Raw genomic sequence first — 17,213 nt, 5'->3', positions numbered from 1 at the left:
TTCCGTCTAATTTTGTCTAATGTCCTATCGTTCTCACCGAATCCTAAATTTATGTACGCATTTCATTGTCTTGAATGTCTAATACGTGCGACCATTATATATTGTATTTTATTTAGCCTTAATATGTATATAAGTGAACCAGTTCGAAAATAACGTTATTCTGTAAGTCTTGCTTAAAACGAATGCTATATATCGTCTTTCGCTTAAGACGGGTCAAATACTACCACATGGTAATAAAGACAAAACTTTAAATATTTCCTAGGCAACAAGTGAGATAATTTGGCATGTATTTGAGTCGTCTCAAGCTTAAAACAGATAAAATGAGAATATGTGACTTTATTGTAAGACTTATTATACCTCCCAATGTCCTACATCGGTTGTATCCTAAATAAGAATGACAAGGGAAAAAATTGACTACTACTATTAGCTATCTGTATTACAATTTTGAGGCAAAATTTGCACCCTTGTCTTCATTTTCTAGAGTTGTTTCCTCAACTTCATCCTTGGTTGCCTGCAATTCCTCATCATTAGCAATATCTTCCTCCAACTCTTCTTTTCTAGAAGAACTTCCTTCACTTTCATTAAAACTCACAATATCAATCACATAAAATTTTGTACCAACATTATTACCATTATTATTCCCCATTAACTCACAATTATAGAAAGCCACAATATCCTTGGCCTTCAAATCCTTACTCTTAACAAAAAACCATTCCAACCTCTTGTAAAAACAAAGCTAGAGCTACTTTGCCAATAACAACACTTAAACTTCCAATTCTTCATTGATTTATCATAGAAAGTTAGCTCCAAATCGCCATTGTCACCGCCTTCTTGACCACCAAGCTTGTCGGGATTGAAATACTTGAGGGCATACTGCTTTGGGATCACAAGCCTCTTAAGTTTTCCAACATCGCCGGGTGGTGTTAATTCCTTTCTAAACAGTTCTTCGCAAAAATAACCTTCTCTTGGGCTTGGGCTATTATTATTGGGCCTTGTTTGAGAAAACCCAATAACTTGGGCCATTGAGAGGTACCCACAAAACTTTGATTGGTAAGATCCGTCTTTGATCATATCTAGGACTTGATCAGTGTTGTATAGAGTGCTTGGAAGTCTGACTCATGACAAGTAAAGTCGTTCAAAGGAAAGTTTCTATGTAAGTCATGCCGGAGTTTGAGGGCCGCGCTATCATAGGCAGCGGCCGCCAATTCCTCTGTCTTGAAGTTGCCTAGCCAAATGCGGTTGTGGTTCGCGTATATTTGGGCACCCCAATTACCATTTGCTTGGCGGACAACCCCTTTGTATTTTTAAGTGGGTCGTTGTGGTGGAGAGTCCGCGCTAACTGAATCCAAATCTTTGGACTTTAAAATTACCCTCAATGTCGTCATATCTCCCATCACCACAACTTTCGTCTCCCTAGAGGCCGTCTTGCACACACACGATATTATGAGACATACACCAAAAAGATTATATTACAATGATAAATGAAGCGGTTTCACCCAAAAATACCATACGAGACCGTCGTGTTTGAGAATTCTAACACAAATGATTAAGAGACCAACATGAGTTTATTAGACTAGCTAGCTAGCTAGTTTTTTTTTTTTTTTTTTTTTGACAGAAAATAGGAAAACCCACAATTACCTAGCATTTTTAGCTAAATTGTGAGCAATCCTATTCAAAGATCTAGGACAAAGTGAAACAATGACAACCTAAAAGCAAGCTAGTAGTTGAGCATTCATTTGCAACATATTTACGCAACTATGAGTTGCACTTCTCCTCAAAGACTACATACTATGGTGGTATTTGGCTTTACTTATATAAAAGAGTTTTTCTTTATAAAAATGAGTTTTTTCATAAACTACTACTCAAAAAAATTGTAAGTGTTTTAACCCAATTTTTAAAAAACTGGTTAAAAATATTCCATACTAATATATACTGAGCGTAAGAATTCTTACAAAAGTTCATTTCTTTTATATAAGCAAGGTCAAACACCACCTAAATCTCATCTGCGTCTAACAAAATACTCCATCTTTCTCAATCAAAAACATGCTTTATACACAAAAACCAATATATATAGGAAAATTACTTTTTAATATTATTACAAACATACCAAGACATAAACGTAAAACTATATATTGAGTGAAACACCCAAAAAAGAAACGCGTAAACTATTGAACGTGACGAAAAGAGTAGAGTACTATAGAAGATTTATGCTTACCTCAACAAAGAAGAAGAAAGAACAACGTGGGACCAACAGTGGGAAAATAAATTGCGAAAACTAAATAGACTAAAGACTGTTAGCCTGTTAGGGTTAATGCATATATATTTAATAATAATTACTCTTATATTAATCAAGGAAATAAGAATATTTTAGAATAAAATTGGTACATAATTATGGAAAAATATTGTTTCCTGAAGTTTATACAAAAATGAAAAATCTTTACATTTCCAAAAAATTGGTAATAATTATGGACATCTTATTTGATTTTAGTTTTATTTCCAGCATGTTTTTGAAATAAAATTCTCTGGATATAAAATTTCTAGTTGATTATTTTCTTCATGTTTGGATTAGGTAACACAACCTTATTTTGTGATTTTACCATATTTGCCCATGACGGATTTTACACAATTTTTTTTAAAAAAAAAATAGAAATTAGGAGACAGAAATGCCGCGTAAAAAGTGGAACTATCTTAACAATTCGTATCATTGTACGTAAGAAATGAACTTTTGTAAGAATTTTCACTTAATTTTATATTTCATGTGAATTTGAAAAACTCATCTGATTGTTTAATACGGGAAATTAGCTAAGCAATTTCCTCCATTATAGAGAAACTGAAATTCATAGACTCGGTTTATGTGAATTGCGGTATCCAGACAACCTGCTAGTTTATACATGAGTTAGAGTCGATACAAGAGGAGTCGTGTTTTTTCAGAGAGTAACCAAACAAGTAATTTTAGTGTATCAAATGCTTTTTAACCACGGCTTTGTTGGTGTCTCATTTTTATTAATTTTACCGTAATATTATGATCAAATAATCGATGCGGAAACTGAAAAAAGTAGAGTTTAATTACCACTAAACGATGTATACTTGTTTCTTTGAACGGCCGCAAGTCCGCAACTGAGTAATAAACCCACAATAGTTCAAAAACATTTATTATTTTTGGAAAATAAATCTGCCTCGGAGATATGGGGTATATTAGTTTTTCTTGAAAATGCTAAAAGTACATGGAAATTTCCCTGGAAAAAGAGCATCTAATCTGCCAAGCTCTTTGAGGCAATCTCAAAAACGTTCTCCGAAAGTCCATTGCAGGACAATATCTTCTCCAGCTGAACCTGCAATTCAACAAACAGCAATGTCAGCGGTCATGATTGTCCGGATGAAAGGCTTGGGATGTATATGAGCAATAGGAGACTAGCTTACCTTTGCAAGGGTTTGTCGGGTCTCATCATAACGCTTCCATCGAGATAAAGACGACACCATCCTTGAAGCCACCTGTATTACAAATTCACACGGTTTTGGGTTACATGGAGATTTAACAGGTCTCCTAAAATGGCTTGGGGTAGATAAGAACTGAGAAGGATCGTCATACGATGCATAGTATCTTACTCTATTTAAAGATTCAATGAACACGATACCTGAGGGTTAATTTTATCTAGCTGAACTACCAAATCTCCCAAAAACTTATATCCCGATCCATCCTTTGCGTGGAAATTTACAAGGGATCCACAAAAGCCTCCGATCAACGAATAGACCTAATCCACATGAGTAACATCATGATCTCATGATAGCTTAAAGCATTTGAAATTTGAATATAAGAAGCACGATCCGAGACCAAAAAACGAACCTTGTTTGGATTGCGAAGGTCAAATGCTGGATGTTCCAAGAGCTTCTTAACGTTCTCAACATTGCCAGGAATGTCTGACATTGCTTGAAGTGTGAACCACTTGTTCACAACCTTTTTCCCAACAGGAAACAAAGAAGCGAGAGTCAGTTATATATAACGACATAAAAACCGAGTTGAACAAAGTTATATTAACAATGATTTATCTAAAACACTTATTTGGTGGATTCAAGCTTAAAAGGATTTGGATGATGATTCATGCTAGCTGATCCCAAACCATGTTGGTTTTAAGGCTCTGTTGTTGTACCGTTAGAATAAACTAAGAACACAATTTATTTATTTAGGTGAAATGTTGAAATCCTTCGAGTTTATTTCTTGTAAGCAAATCACCATAAACTCAATCGAGCTTTGAAAAATTTCAGTATGAAAAGGTCTGATATGCATTAACTAAGCACATATCTCCCGATTCTCCTATACAGTACCCTGCCACCATCACCCTAATTTAACCCCTTCCCCAAAAAAGTCTAATAGGAGAAGAAGAGAGTTCACCAATCACCATAGAACTACTTGCTAAGTTTAAGATAGAATCAGACAAATGATGCATATCAGTGGATGACATTAAATTGACAAGGTAATATGATATGCAAACTGACTAAAGCAATCTTGAAATAGTAGCAGATAAATAAAGAGTAATCTCAGTCTTAAATAAATAACCAGTGGCCACTCACCAAAAAGTCATTCTGCCACTTCTCATAGAAGTCAGACAGAATTTCATCCCGAACATTCCCTGGGTTCTGGGAAATGGCCGTCAGAGCTCCAAATTGATCACTCATGTTTCTTGCTGTTTTATACTCATTCAGTACAAGTTCGGTGCATTTTGGATCATCGAGACATGCAATATATGCTGCAATATAGACATTTTGTTTTAGAGTGAAATACAGTATATAGTTACGAAACCAAAACAATAGGGCATATAAAGACTGATAACTGACCAAGTGCAATATTCTTTAGTGCCCTTCTAGCCATATTGGGATGGTCAAATACATATTGCTCCGAACATCTGTTTTCTTCAACCTGATAAAATCAGAAGAAGTTCGTTTTCAGTAAATGTCAGCATAACAGCATTTAAAGTCATTGAAGAAGTGTTAATGTCAGCATCAAAATTGCTTTCCCCCTTCTGAGAAATAAAATAATATGATGCTCACCGTGCTGAGAAACTCGGATTTTAGCTGCAACGCAAGCTGCTTTCTGATGAAAGTTCGGACTTCATGAACAGCATCAGGATCTGCTACATCCATCAAATCCATGATCTCCCTTTCACTAGGAAGAGTTATAGCCTTTGCAATGAATTCCTTTGAAAGAGAGAAGGAAAGAGAATAAACATCAGTACATTTCTAAAATGTAAAAGAAAGAAACCAGAATAAGAAAATACAAGAAAAGGATGATATTAAGTTCATACTTTATCCAACTTTTTGTCACCAAGAATGCATTTGAGACCATTGACAAATTTTTCGTTTAAGACCAAAGGCTTATTTTGTTGGAAGTCTGCAACTAAGCTCAGCATCAACTTCCTGCCCAGAATCTGACCAGCCTCCCAACTGCATCAGAAAGACCCATCAATCAGACATATAGCACAAGAACATTACCGCTATGCGTCAAGGGCTCACATAAAAAGGCGTGGTAAAGGGGGTCAGACGTACACACCCTTGGCATTGTGTAAACAGCACAAAGAGGCTGCCACTTCACATTCAAAAGAGGGGTGGCCAATTAGTGAGTCCTTTTGTTTTATTCCATCATAATCGAAACCAAAGGATAACTAGTCTTTGTCTTACTAGATCAACCCATTCCATTATCCTAATACTTAATTGATGAATAGTTTTAGTTGGTCTCACATGTGTGTGAGACCTTATGTGAGACGGTCCCATACAAGATTTCACTGTAATCTTAGTACACATACCGGTTGAATTCATCAGAATCATGGGCAAGGAGGAAAAACAGGTCATCGTCAGATGTATCAGATTCAAGACGGATAGGTGCACTGAAGCCCCTTAATAAAGAAGGAACTGGCTTCTCAGAAATATCAGAAAATACAAATATTTCTTCTTTCTGCAAGGATTCACACAGAGAATAGTCAGAGCGTAGATGTAAATGGCACATACTGAAGCCCATCATCAAAATATCATGACCATGGTATTAAGTTTGGGCCTCAACATCGCATCACAACCGATTTATCAAGGTCTGAAGGTTACTACGACTGAATTTTAAGACTGTATGACCGGGATGAGATATCAGTTCCATTACATTGCAAAGACCGACCATAATTATGAGATCAATCTAAGTTTAATACCATGAGAAAGACCGTAGGATTCTCAACTGGGTCAACTTTTATCGCAGGTAAATCTCGTGGTTTCATTAAAATGTTATATCCGGGAAGAAAAAAAAAGAGAGAGAGAAAACCACTCGCATTCAAACCTTTGTTACACGGAGAACAGTAGTGTAAGTAGGTTGACCATTGGAAGACAAAGACTCAAATTTCCCATCATGATAAACAGATGATAACGGAATGTCATTTCCATGAGAGTCCAGCAAACCGACAGCAACTGGAATAAACATGGGCTCTTTAACTGATTGCCCAGGAGTTGGTGGAACCTCTTGGCTGCAAATTTATCCCACAAACAACAGGCATTGGCAAATGTATAGCAGAAAAATAAAGAGAAGAAATAAGGACCTGAGATACTATTAATTGTACCTGAAATTTAAGGTAAATGTCTTCTTATCGGCATCATAAGACGAGGTTACTTTTACATTAGGTGTCCCAGCTTGCGAGTACCTTATATTATAGTTATTTGTTAATCCAAGAAGCCGACGACGACGTTTGAATTAAACGAGCACATGAAACAAGAACTCACCAAAGTAAGAAATTTGAGAAATCTGCATTATTTGCATCTCTCATAGCAGAGTAGAAATCTTCACATGTTACTGCTTGTCCGTCATGTCTCTTAAAGTACAAATCCATACCCTATTGTTGAGAACGTATATGTTAGACTTAAAGATAAAGACGAGTATCGGAAAGAAAGATAAGAAATGTTACGGTAAACAAAGCACCATCTGGGACTGCTTATTACCTTCCGGAACCCTTCGCTTCCCAACAAGGTTTTATACATCCTGACAACTTCTGCTCCCTATTAATGGTAAAAACAACCTCAATATACAATTAAAAGAAAAATTACGTACAATAGTAACACAAATTTGTCTTGGCCTTAATCAAAAAAGTTGGAAGAGAGAATTTCGAACAAAGTGTGCACCTTTTCATACACCTGCATAAGAAACAATACTAGATAAGTTGTTTGTGACAAATAAAAGGCGCTACAAGTAAATGCAGTGAATAGAAGTCAAGACATACCGTGACTGCATTTCCCACCAGATGCCGTATGTCAGAGCATAAATCAAACCATATCAGCAGTTAGTAATTGGAAAAACGAAATTCACGAAAAAATTAACGTATATAGAAACAACGAGTCTAGTATGAGCGCAGTCTCATATGTGAGATCAACCCAAATCCTTTCCTTGTGTATTCAACGGGTTGGTCTCACAGAGTCACGGGTAATACCATCAGTTTTTGTGATGTAATAGTTAGCAAATGAAAATTACCAGTGTAGAAATTGTCCATCTGCAAACATTTCCAGACAAAAAAAAATCATGACCGAACTTAAACAGAAAACCTGAAAAATATATGAACAAATGAGAGAAAAAGAAACCTACCTTGATGTATGAGTGTGGACGAACAGGATGAGCCATGGGACCAGCATCCTGAGAAATGAAAATCAAGGTTAACACATGCCATAATTCATTACTTGTTCAGGAAAAAAAAAGGGCCTGAGAATAGATGGTAAAAAGTATTCACATCAAAGAGAAGGCATCAAGCCAGTCGAAGTTACCTGAGGGTACTGAAAATTTCGAAGCTTTGAAACATCAGCAATCCGTTTTACAGTGCGACTTCCCATGTCCGAGGAAAATTCCTATGCAAATATAATAAGATTACTATGAGAGAAGGAAATGACAGTAGCTTAATTCCTACGAACTCATACAGGATCTTACAAATGTCTCTACCTGATCACGGAAAACAGTTAGCCCTTCCTTCAAGCTGAGCTGAAACCAGTCGCGGCATGTTACTCTGCGGAAAGCATAAGAAAGAAAGTTGCTCAAAATCCATTAAGGGAAGGTACTAGCATAATTGCAAGAGAATAGAAGGTATATGCTTTAAACAAGATTAATTTTTACCTGTTTCCAGTCCAGTTGTGGAAATACTGCAAGAAAACATTATGGGAAAGAATTAAAGGAGGCTAAGTCAGAAAAAGGGAAAAGAAAACCATAACTATCTAACCCTCAAAGCATACCTCATGACCAATCACACCCAAAATTGCAGCATAATCTACATCGGTAGCCGTTTCTGGAGATGCCAAAACGAGCTTAGAATTGAATATCTGCCAAAAGCAAAACTTGAGTTTAATCACAGTTTGTTGTATAAGACAGTCTAAACAGCAAGATAAGCATACAAATAATAGGACCAATCAAGAAACTCATATTAGACATACAGTATGCAATATTATGACGAGTTTAGAACGTTAGAAGTTATACAAATACAGGTATTTTCCTTTGGGATACTCTCCTTTTGGGCCGGTCTCATACCATAAAATCGTCTAATAGGAGAGTAGCGCTTAGCGAGTCTCAAAATTCATATTTATATCAACATCAAGAGCAATCACTAAATACTAGTTAGAGATTCCAAGAGCATACATTCAAACTCTTGTTTTCCATAGCTCCCCTGCCAAGCACACCAAACAATTTTGAGTCGTTTTCACCAAACTTATAAATACCAAAAAAACAAAAAGGCATCTACCGTAGAAAGATAAACAGAAGATTTCCTTAGAAGATAACTTACATATTGAAGTCTGGAACTGCGACAATATTAAAAAGATCCAGATCATACTCTAACCCAAATACCTAAAATAGAAGAGCATATAGGTTTAGAATCAATTTAGCATGTTAGTATTTAACTCACAGACATCTAAAAGACTAAAAATTTAAGAAACTAACATCTTCATCCCACTTCATTGCAGCCTTGAGAGAATACATGGCATGAGCCGTCTTAGGCAAGTCTTCAGAGGGGGTCCATATCCTGAGAGAAACCTCGCGTCCAGAACGAGTAACAAATGTGTCATCTCTGCTCTCCAGCGAGCCAGCAACTAATGCAAACAAATAGCATGGCTTCTTGAAGGGATCCTCCCAAATGGCGAAATGTTTCCCACCCTATAATAACGCAAACAAATAATAAATCTTTAGTTAGTTTTTGTTTTGGTCTATGAAGCCACAAGGGCAGTTTTGATGATGACGGGTTTCAAACGCATATTACGAGTACACACCTCAATTATTTACCAACTAAGCAAGATGACATATGCATGCATCATAATAATACTACTGAAAAAGCTGTAGAAATTGCCACAGGCTGACTTCTAGAGCTCACCTCAATATCTCCTTGACCAATAAGATTTCCATTGGATAACAAGACTGGATACTTGGACTTATCAGCTTCAATACGAACGGTATATTTTGCCATGATATCAGGACGATCCTAATGAAGTAACAAATTAGCAATTTGAATGAATTAACTCCTTCAATTAAAAAAAAAAAAAACAAAAATCAGATAATCAACTCAACAATAGGAAGCAAACCTGAAAAAAGGTTATTTTACGGAAACCCTCTGCTTCACATTGAGTGCAGAAATTACCAGAGGATTTGTATAAACCCTGTGTTAAAGAATGTGACATGGATTAGTTATTATTCATAGAGAATTTACGTGACTCATAAGATAACAAACGATCTTTACCTCTAGTGATGTGTTGCTTTGAGGGTATATCTCAGTAACAATTTCCAAAGTGAATGTACCACTAGGAGGGGATGCGATAGACAGATGACGTGAATCAACATTAAAATCTCCCTCCTGAGCAAAGCCAATAAGTAATAAGCATTTATATGAGCTCTTTAAGATTCAACAAATGTTATAGAGCTCTAAATTAATGACAACAGAAAAAAATGTAAGCAAGATGAGTTGTCCAGACTCCAGAATTTGTACATAAAATATACTAGCACACCTTTAGATCATTCCCATTAACTTTGATGGAGATCAGCTTTAGATCACCGCCTACCAAGTTCAAAGGAGATGGGGAAGAACCTACAAACATGACAAGAATTTACTATCAAGTTCAATTTTTACGATAGAGCTCATTCAATCATATAATAGAAACGGGTGCTAATATACCTTCAACTCCAGGGAGGACAGTAATTTTTGAAAACACAAGGGTCTTCTCTTCGTCCAACAAAAATTTCAAATCCACCTTCAACAAGAGAAAAGTGATAGGTCAACACAAAGATCTCATAACTACAAAAGTCAAATAAAGAAAGCAAACATAAACAGCACACTCCTCAGGAGCGTAGTAGTGCAGTAAAGCTACCCAGTATATATACCCCACTATTGGCAAGCAAAAACAAAGCACATACAGTATCAAAATAGTAATCAGGCTTCTTGTAGTCCTTCAGAAAAAATTCTTTAGGAGCTTCCATGTTCAATTCTTCAGCTTCCTTTGGCAACGGTTCAGTTGCAACTGAACAGATAAATCTTCCTTTGACCTCCTTACTCCTCTGAATACAAAAATGTAACATGGTAATGAGGAGGTGCAAAACGTAACAACAAATACATAACACAGCATATGAATCCTAAATTACTTAGGCCCCATTCTTGAATCTTTCTGAGTTGAACTGAACTTATACGACCTAAACTGCCGTGAAAAGTAAAAACGAACTGAGCTAACTTAGCAAATAAGACCTGACCTGAACTGAAATTAGGTGCAAAAGAGACAGGCCTTAGACACTTAACTTCGGTTGTGTGCCATATGTCTGACATTCCGACACGACATAACATTCTTACACTTCATTTTCGGTCAAAACAATAAACATTTCAATAGCATAGCCGAGTACGATAGTCCGACACCATGTGGCATCCAACACATGGAGCGGAATCAGAGTAACACAGCAAGAAACATGACAGCAATGTGTAGTACAATAATCACACTACAAACTGAAGCTCATAGTCATCAAACTTACATATAGGGATGAATATGGGAAACGACGGGTCCTTTGCAGGGCAGCCTAAAACAATTATCATATCACATTCAGTACAGTTTAATCGTAAATTGACAATAGCAAAATAGCAACTAGAACGACATTCAATGAACAATCGAAAAACAAACCAACCTTCAAACTAGAGATCCTTCTATAGGTAGAGAGACACTTGACTGAACGTTGAACTGGTGTGACTCGATACAAACCCTGTAGCTGTAAGTGTAACAGCAAAAATCGGAGTCAATAACATCTAACAGCAAAGTGTGCCCACATTACATATCATAGATGGATCTCAAATGCCACTCAATATCTAATTTGTTCATTCTAAAATCCTTGATTTAAACTTCAAGGCAACTACATAACATTAGATAGACGGCTTTCGGATTAAAAAAACTCGCTGCATGAACGTAAAACACGGCCCAAGTCCAAATTTCCTATCAACTACAAACCAACAACAATCACAAAACTCAATCCTTCACTAATTCAAAAACTTAACACTTCTACATCACAAATTCACAAACAAAAGACACAATCTTTCATTAATCTCTGACCAAGTTAAAGTACAAACATACATAAAAACGATCCGAAAATACAAAACATGAGAAATTATGAAAAGGGAATCACAGGAGAAGATGAAACCAATCCCAAAAAACTTGTCTTGGATAAAACTGAACATCTACTAGGTAGAACCAACCGAGCCATTCAACTGAAAAATACAAAACCCTGATGGATTATTAAACCGTTTTGGGTTTTAAAATCGGATCGGATATTTTTGCTCAGCCCTAGCACGTCACTACTTAAACCCCAAGAAACAAAATCAAAAACCCCAAAATCCCAAATCACTAGAAGAGTGAATATCCACAAGAAAATAAATGAAAGGGTGAAATATGAGGTGGGCTATAAATAACCTATCAACCCAATTGTTTTTATACCTTGATAATTCAAAAAAATGACAAATAAAATTAATTAAATTGAATGGATGAAAATAAAGTTCAAAGTAATTAGAAAATAAAAGAATTAAGATTTGTGGGAATTTTACCTTAGAAAAAATGAGGATGATGATGATGGTGAGAATAACACAGGAATTAACGAAATTGAAGATGTATGATTTTGACACAGATCACAGATGATTTATTTATACTAGGATTGATATAAAAAGAGATCAGTTTGAATATTTATTTATAAAAATAGTTTTTATCTATTTTATTACTCTTTATTATATCTCGATCAATTGTTATCCTTGGCTCTTTCAATACTATTTATAAACGAAGGGAATCTTTTAATTAATTTACAATACCTAAAATATAGTCTCTCATGAGAAATATTGTTTGATTTAAAAATATTTACAAAATGAAATGATCAACTACAACATGCAAATGATAACAATTGATCAAAACACGAGTAATAAAATAGTAAAAAAGTTAACAATGGGCGACCTATTTAAGGTTGTCTTTTGGATTTTTGTGAACTTTAAGGAGGCCAAAATATCTGCTCAGATTGCGGTGCTTTACCGAAATGAAGTGATCTTTTTATTTCCTTCTATTTTCTTCAACACAAATTGTTAGTTTAGACGAAAAATATCCGTCCATAGTTATAAATAGGTTAAATATTCACCCATTTTAAGTATAATACAAACAACAAGTTATATGTGGGACCCAAAAATGTCACTATTTTAAATTTATTTGACCCGTCTTTCACTTTAAACGGATATATCTGTATATAATAAGAGGTTGTTTGGTTGCCTTTTAAATTCATGAAAAATGGAAAATCATGAGAAGTGGCTAAATGAAGACTTGTTTGGTTGCCTAATTCATGGAAAATGGAAAAACTCCAATTCATACATGATGTAGGAAGTCACTTACCTAGTCCCCTAGGTAAGTGGAAATTCTCACATGAATTGAAGTTCCCACATCCAACCAAACTAAGGGGTTGTTTGTTTACCCATTCTAAAATGAATTGTAATTCATGGGATTTGCAAAATGGGGGAGTTGTTTGTTTGCCCCAAATCACATGAATTGAATTTCCATAGGAACTCCAATTCCTCCATGATGTGGGAAGTTGCTTACCTAGGTCCCCTAGGTAAGTGGAAATTCCTGTGGAATTCACTTCCCACATTCCAACCAAACAACTTTTTCCCATTTCATGTGATTTATAAAATCATGGGATCTCTCAATTCCTTGGAACTTCGATTCTCTTAGCGAACCAAACGACCCCTAACATTTATACAACTCACATGATTTTCAAGTTCATATGAATTTAATCTTTCCGGAAATTCTATCTTCCTATGGTGAACCAAACAACTCCTAAGACTAATTGTTTTTCAATAGTAAATTCCAAATTAATTTACCCTAATTTGATAAATTGTTAATAATCATTTTATTAGAAAAAATGAAGAAAAGAAACGTAACGATCCCTACTTGTACTCTACTAGGTCACTATATATTAGGGATGTAGTGGGGCGGGTTTTGGCGGGTCTTGCCCCGCATCCGTCTCACTTGGAGTGGGTGCGGGTAATGATTTGATGGGTCGCACTACTACAAATACAGGCAACTACAACGCCCCTTTAACAACGCTTATTCACGAAAATCACAATAGACGTTGTAGAATGTATGGCGCGAATTTTACTAAAATTAATTACAACGGGTATGGTTATATAACCGTTGTTATAAGTTTTAACAACGGGTCAAACATGCACAACCGTTGTTAATAATTTGGCGTAAAATTGGCGCAAAGTTAGTGAAAAGTAATCACAACGGTTATTTTTGAAACCCGTTGTTAAAACTTATTTAACAACGGTTGTTGTTTTACAACCGTTGTTAAAACATTTTAACAACGGTTTTTGTTTAACAACCGTTGTCAATACTTTCCATACTATAAACCACACAAACACAGATCAGCTATAGCCACAAAACACAAACCTTAACACAAACACAAACACAAACACAAACACAAACACAAACACAAACACAAACACAAACACAAACACAAACACAAACACAGGCACAGACAAACACAAACACAAACACAAAACACACACTTTCTCATCGTTTCTTTCTCTCTTTCTCATCGTCGCTTTATCATCTCGCCGTCTGATGTGACCATAATTAGAGCATATTTAGTCCCCGAATTAGCTTTGTTCTCATGCTTTTAGTGCATATTTGGGTCATTTATTGTCTTTAGTTCTTTGTTTTGCATATTCTTTGAGGTTTTGATCCTTTGGTAGGAAAGGAGTGCAAACCTTGCATTTTCATGGCAAAATGAGGCTAAATTGATTGAATTCAATGACCAAGCGTCAAGGAGAGACAAGATTAGAAGGCCTTTGTACATACTATGGTAGATGGGCAATGATGAGAAAGGATCCTTGCATCCCCGAGGAAATCCTCAAGGATTTTATGAAGAAAAATGAAGAAAGGAAGAAGGAACAAGACTGCCTGATAAACCGTGCGGATTGCCTTGAATCCGCCCGTCCACCCAGCCACAATCCGAGCGGCTTCTCCAGAAGACGCCCGGGCAAAGGCTCCCAAAGACGCCCGTCTTCACCCCCTGGACGCCCGGGCAGAAATCACCAAATCCGCCCGTCCCGTGCTAAAGACGTCTGGATTCCCAAACAGTCCTATTTCGTCTTCTTCAAGCTTCAAGGAAGGATGCACATATTTTTCTAGAGACCGGAGTCTCCCTAGAGACCGGAGTCTTCCTAAAAAGACCGGCGTTTCCTCACCAAGGGACTTAATCGTCATTTAAGCCCTTAGTTAACCCTAATTCATGCATCTAATCCCCACTATAAATACCCCATTAGTCTAATTAGAAGAGCATGTTCTTCTTAGCAATCTTTAGAGTAGTTAATATCAATCAAATCTCTCTTTAATCTTGTAATCAACATTTAATCAAGTTTTAATACAAGTTTTATTTCCTTAATCTCTCTCTTGTTCATCATTTATTTTGGGTAATTGAAGATTATTTGGGTTATTATTGGGAGATTGAAAACCTCTCAATCAAGCATCAAGTACTTCTTTTATTCTTTGCTTTATTATTGGAATCATTAGTAGGTATAATTCTCTTAATCTCTTTTTAATTATTGTTAATCATCTTCATTTATTCATCATGTTTCACTTTGTTGGTATGATTGACAACCTTGCTAGCATGTTCAACATGATAATGAGTGAGTAGTTTCCTTAGCTAGGGTTAATGGGTAATTAGGGGAAACCAACATGGGAAATGATTCATGCTTAAATTAATATGCTTTTATAGTTTATTTGCTTGCTTGTTGTGATCTCAACTTATGCACATATTATGTTTGATGAAATGTGAGCCTATGAATCCTTGCATTTTTTACCCATCACCTATCTTTTCAATGAGATTTGTAAGACATAAACCAACTCGAGTCTCATTAGACCATGCATATTGTTGAGTAGGGAAGATTAAGTCGACTTGTAGGTGTTGTACAATCTAATCGATTCGGCTCCGAGACCCAAACTTTCCTAGGATTGTAAGATATAAACCAACTCGATCCATCACAACAATAATTGCTTGCTTATAACTTGAGAATATGTTTGTATGATCAATTCCCATGAATCCCCTATGACCCCATGACACCCTAGTGCCTTTTATCAATTGTTTACACCCCTTTTTAATTCATCTTACTTATTTACTTTCATTACTATTTATTTTAGTGATCTTCTATTCAAACCCCAATTGTGACACCCTTAGACACCACTAGTTGCAATAGAAATCTCATCTCAATTCTCGTCCATTGGGATCCGACCTTTACTTGCCTCTTTACTAATTGTAGAGTTGTTGATGAAGTTATAAATTGTGTTTTGGTCTAGGTGCTCGTAACGACAAGTACTGAAAACTAAACCTCCATCGTGAGTCCGACCACCGTCACTATTGATTTCATCGTCCCTTACTTTATCTAATTATCAGGTAAATCTCGCCGTCACTGTTGGTTTCATTGTCATTATTTTTTTTTTCTAATTATTTCATTTGCATGTATGTGTTTTTATCGATCATTATGTTATTTCTCTAAGTATTATTCGCTTAATTAGCTAGTAAAACAAATTAAATAAAATAAAACAAAGAAGAAGCAAGATGATAGAGAGGAATGCATGATAAACTCAATTAATCAATATATATATATATATATAAATACATAAATTAAAAAAAAATTACATTAATAAAAATGCAATTCTTATATTTTCATAGAGAGTCTTATTCTCTTCTATGATATCCGTCCTCTCCTCCTTAGCTATTTGGAGGTTCCGTTCAGCAGTTGTTATATCGTCATATAGCTGCAACAATTGCTGCTCTGTTAAGCCATCTTTTTTGGCGTCCTTGAGTACGGATCGAGCATCTACAAGGTAGCTCCTGAAACTGTCCTCAATGTGGAGCAACCGGCGGATGAAACTGTTGTTATTCTCGATCATAGTAAGAGTCTTAAGGATGATATCATTCATTTTGTTGATGAAGTTTGGAGTTTGTTTGAAAGATTAATTAGGGTTTGGAGTTTGTTTTAGCAGTTAGGGTTTGGAGATAGTGAGATAATGGAATGGTAGTTGAGATAATGCATGTATTTATACTAAGTAATGTGTGGTTTGAGTTATTTTTTAATTAATATATGTTAGGAAGTTGTGCCATAATCATCATCATATCTCTCTCTTCTGCTTCAAATCTTATTATAACCCTTCTCATTCCATATTGTCCATTCATATGCACAGGGATGGCAGTAATAATGCATGTATCGGAATTATAACGGGCCGTAATAATGCATGCATCTAGTAATATTTAATTTAATTTTTTTTATTTTTTAAAAACAAACAACAACGGTTATTGAGAAACAACCCGTTGTCTTTAGTTATAACAATGGTTTTGTATATTACAACCCGTTGTTATAACTTTCCCCCTAAAATTGAGTCACACTTTCCACAACGAGTTTTTATACTTAAAACCGTTGTTAATAGTTTTAACAACGGGTTCCTTAAGAAAACTAACCGTTGTTAAAACCTTTTACAACGGACACTTTAACAACGTCCGCTTTTTTATATAACAACGGTTTTTAACCGTTGTTATAACCTGTATTTGTAGTAGTGTCGTGGGGCGGGGATGGGCTTTAAAAGTGTCATTCGTTGCGGGTTGTGGGCAGGGGCGAAGCCAGGTTTTAATTTCTGGGGTAGCAAATAAAAAATTAAAAAGGAAT

The 17,213-nt window shown here is 35.7% G+C and overlaps 1 protein-coding gene and 1 pseudogene across 1 annotated transcript; both read right to left on the bottom strand.

Annotated features, from left to right (window-relative positions):
• Nucleotides 1–423: 423 nt before the first annotated feature.
• Nucleotides 424–1,298, bottom strand: LOC141658979 (AP2/ERF and B3 domain-containing transcription factor At1g51120-like; annotated as a pseudogene).
• A 1,768-nt stretch (nucleotides 1,299–3,066) lies between these two features.
• LOC141587252 (puromycin-sensitive aminopeptidase-like) lies at nucleotides 3,067–11,829 on the bottom strand. Its single transcript, XM_074408703.1, has 33 exons — nucleotides 11,645–11,829; nucleotides 11,153–11,233; nucleotides 11,003–11,047; nucleotides 10,400–10,540; nucleotides 10,161–10,236; nucleotides 9,994–10,073; nucleotides 9,729–9,842; nucleotides 9,574–9,648; nucleotides 9,366–9,473; nucleotides 8,939–9,151; nucleotides 8,784–8,845; nucleotides 8,639–8,666; nucleotides 8,239–8,325; nucleotides 8,123–8,148; nucleotides 7,952–8,015; nucleotides 7,780–7,860; nucleotides 7,604–7,651; nucleotides 7,493–7,511; nucleotides 7,245–7,249; nucleotides 7,147–7,158; nucleotides 6,967–7,023; nucleotides 6,751–6,860; nucleotides 6,591–6,671; nucleotides 6,314–6,497; nucleotides 5,799–5,947; nucleotides 5,301–5,439; nucleotides 5,047–5,193; nucleotides 4,834–4,915; nucleotides 4,570–4,745; nucleotides 3,845–3,955; nucleotides 3,636–3,752; nucleotides 3,421–3,492; nucleotides 3,067–3,332 (listed from the first exon to the last, which is right to left on the bottom strand). Exons 1-33 carry the CDS (start codon nucleotides 11,720–11,722, stop codon nucleotides 3,252–3,254), a joined length of 2,949 nt encoding a protein of 982 aa, XP_074264804.1. The 5' UTR covers nucleotides 11,723–11,829; the 3' UTR covers nucleotides 3,067–3,251.
• Between the last annotated feature and the right edge of the window lie 5,384 nt (nucleotides 11,830–17,213).

The sequence above is a fragment of the Silene latifolia genome, chromosome 6, assembly GCF_048544455.1.
Source record: "Silene latifolia isolate original U9 population chromosome 6, ASM4854445v1, whole genome shotgun sequence".
Lineage (NCBI taxonomy): Eukaryota > Viridiplantae > Streptophyta > Magnoliopsida > Caryophyllales > Caryophyllaceae > Silene > Silene latifolia.
The sequence above is the reverse complement of the archived record's forward strand: the minus strand, read 5'-3'. Positions and strand labels throughout refer to the sequence as shown.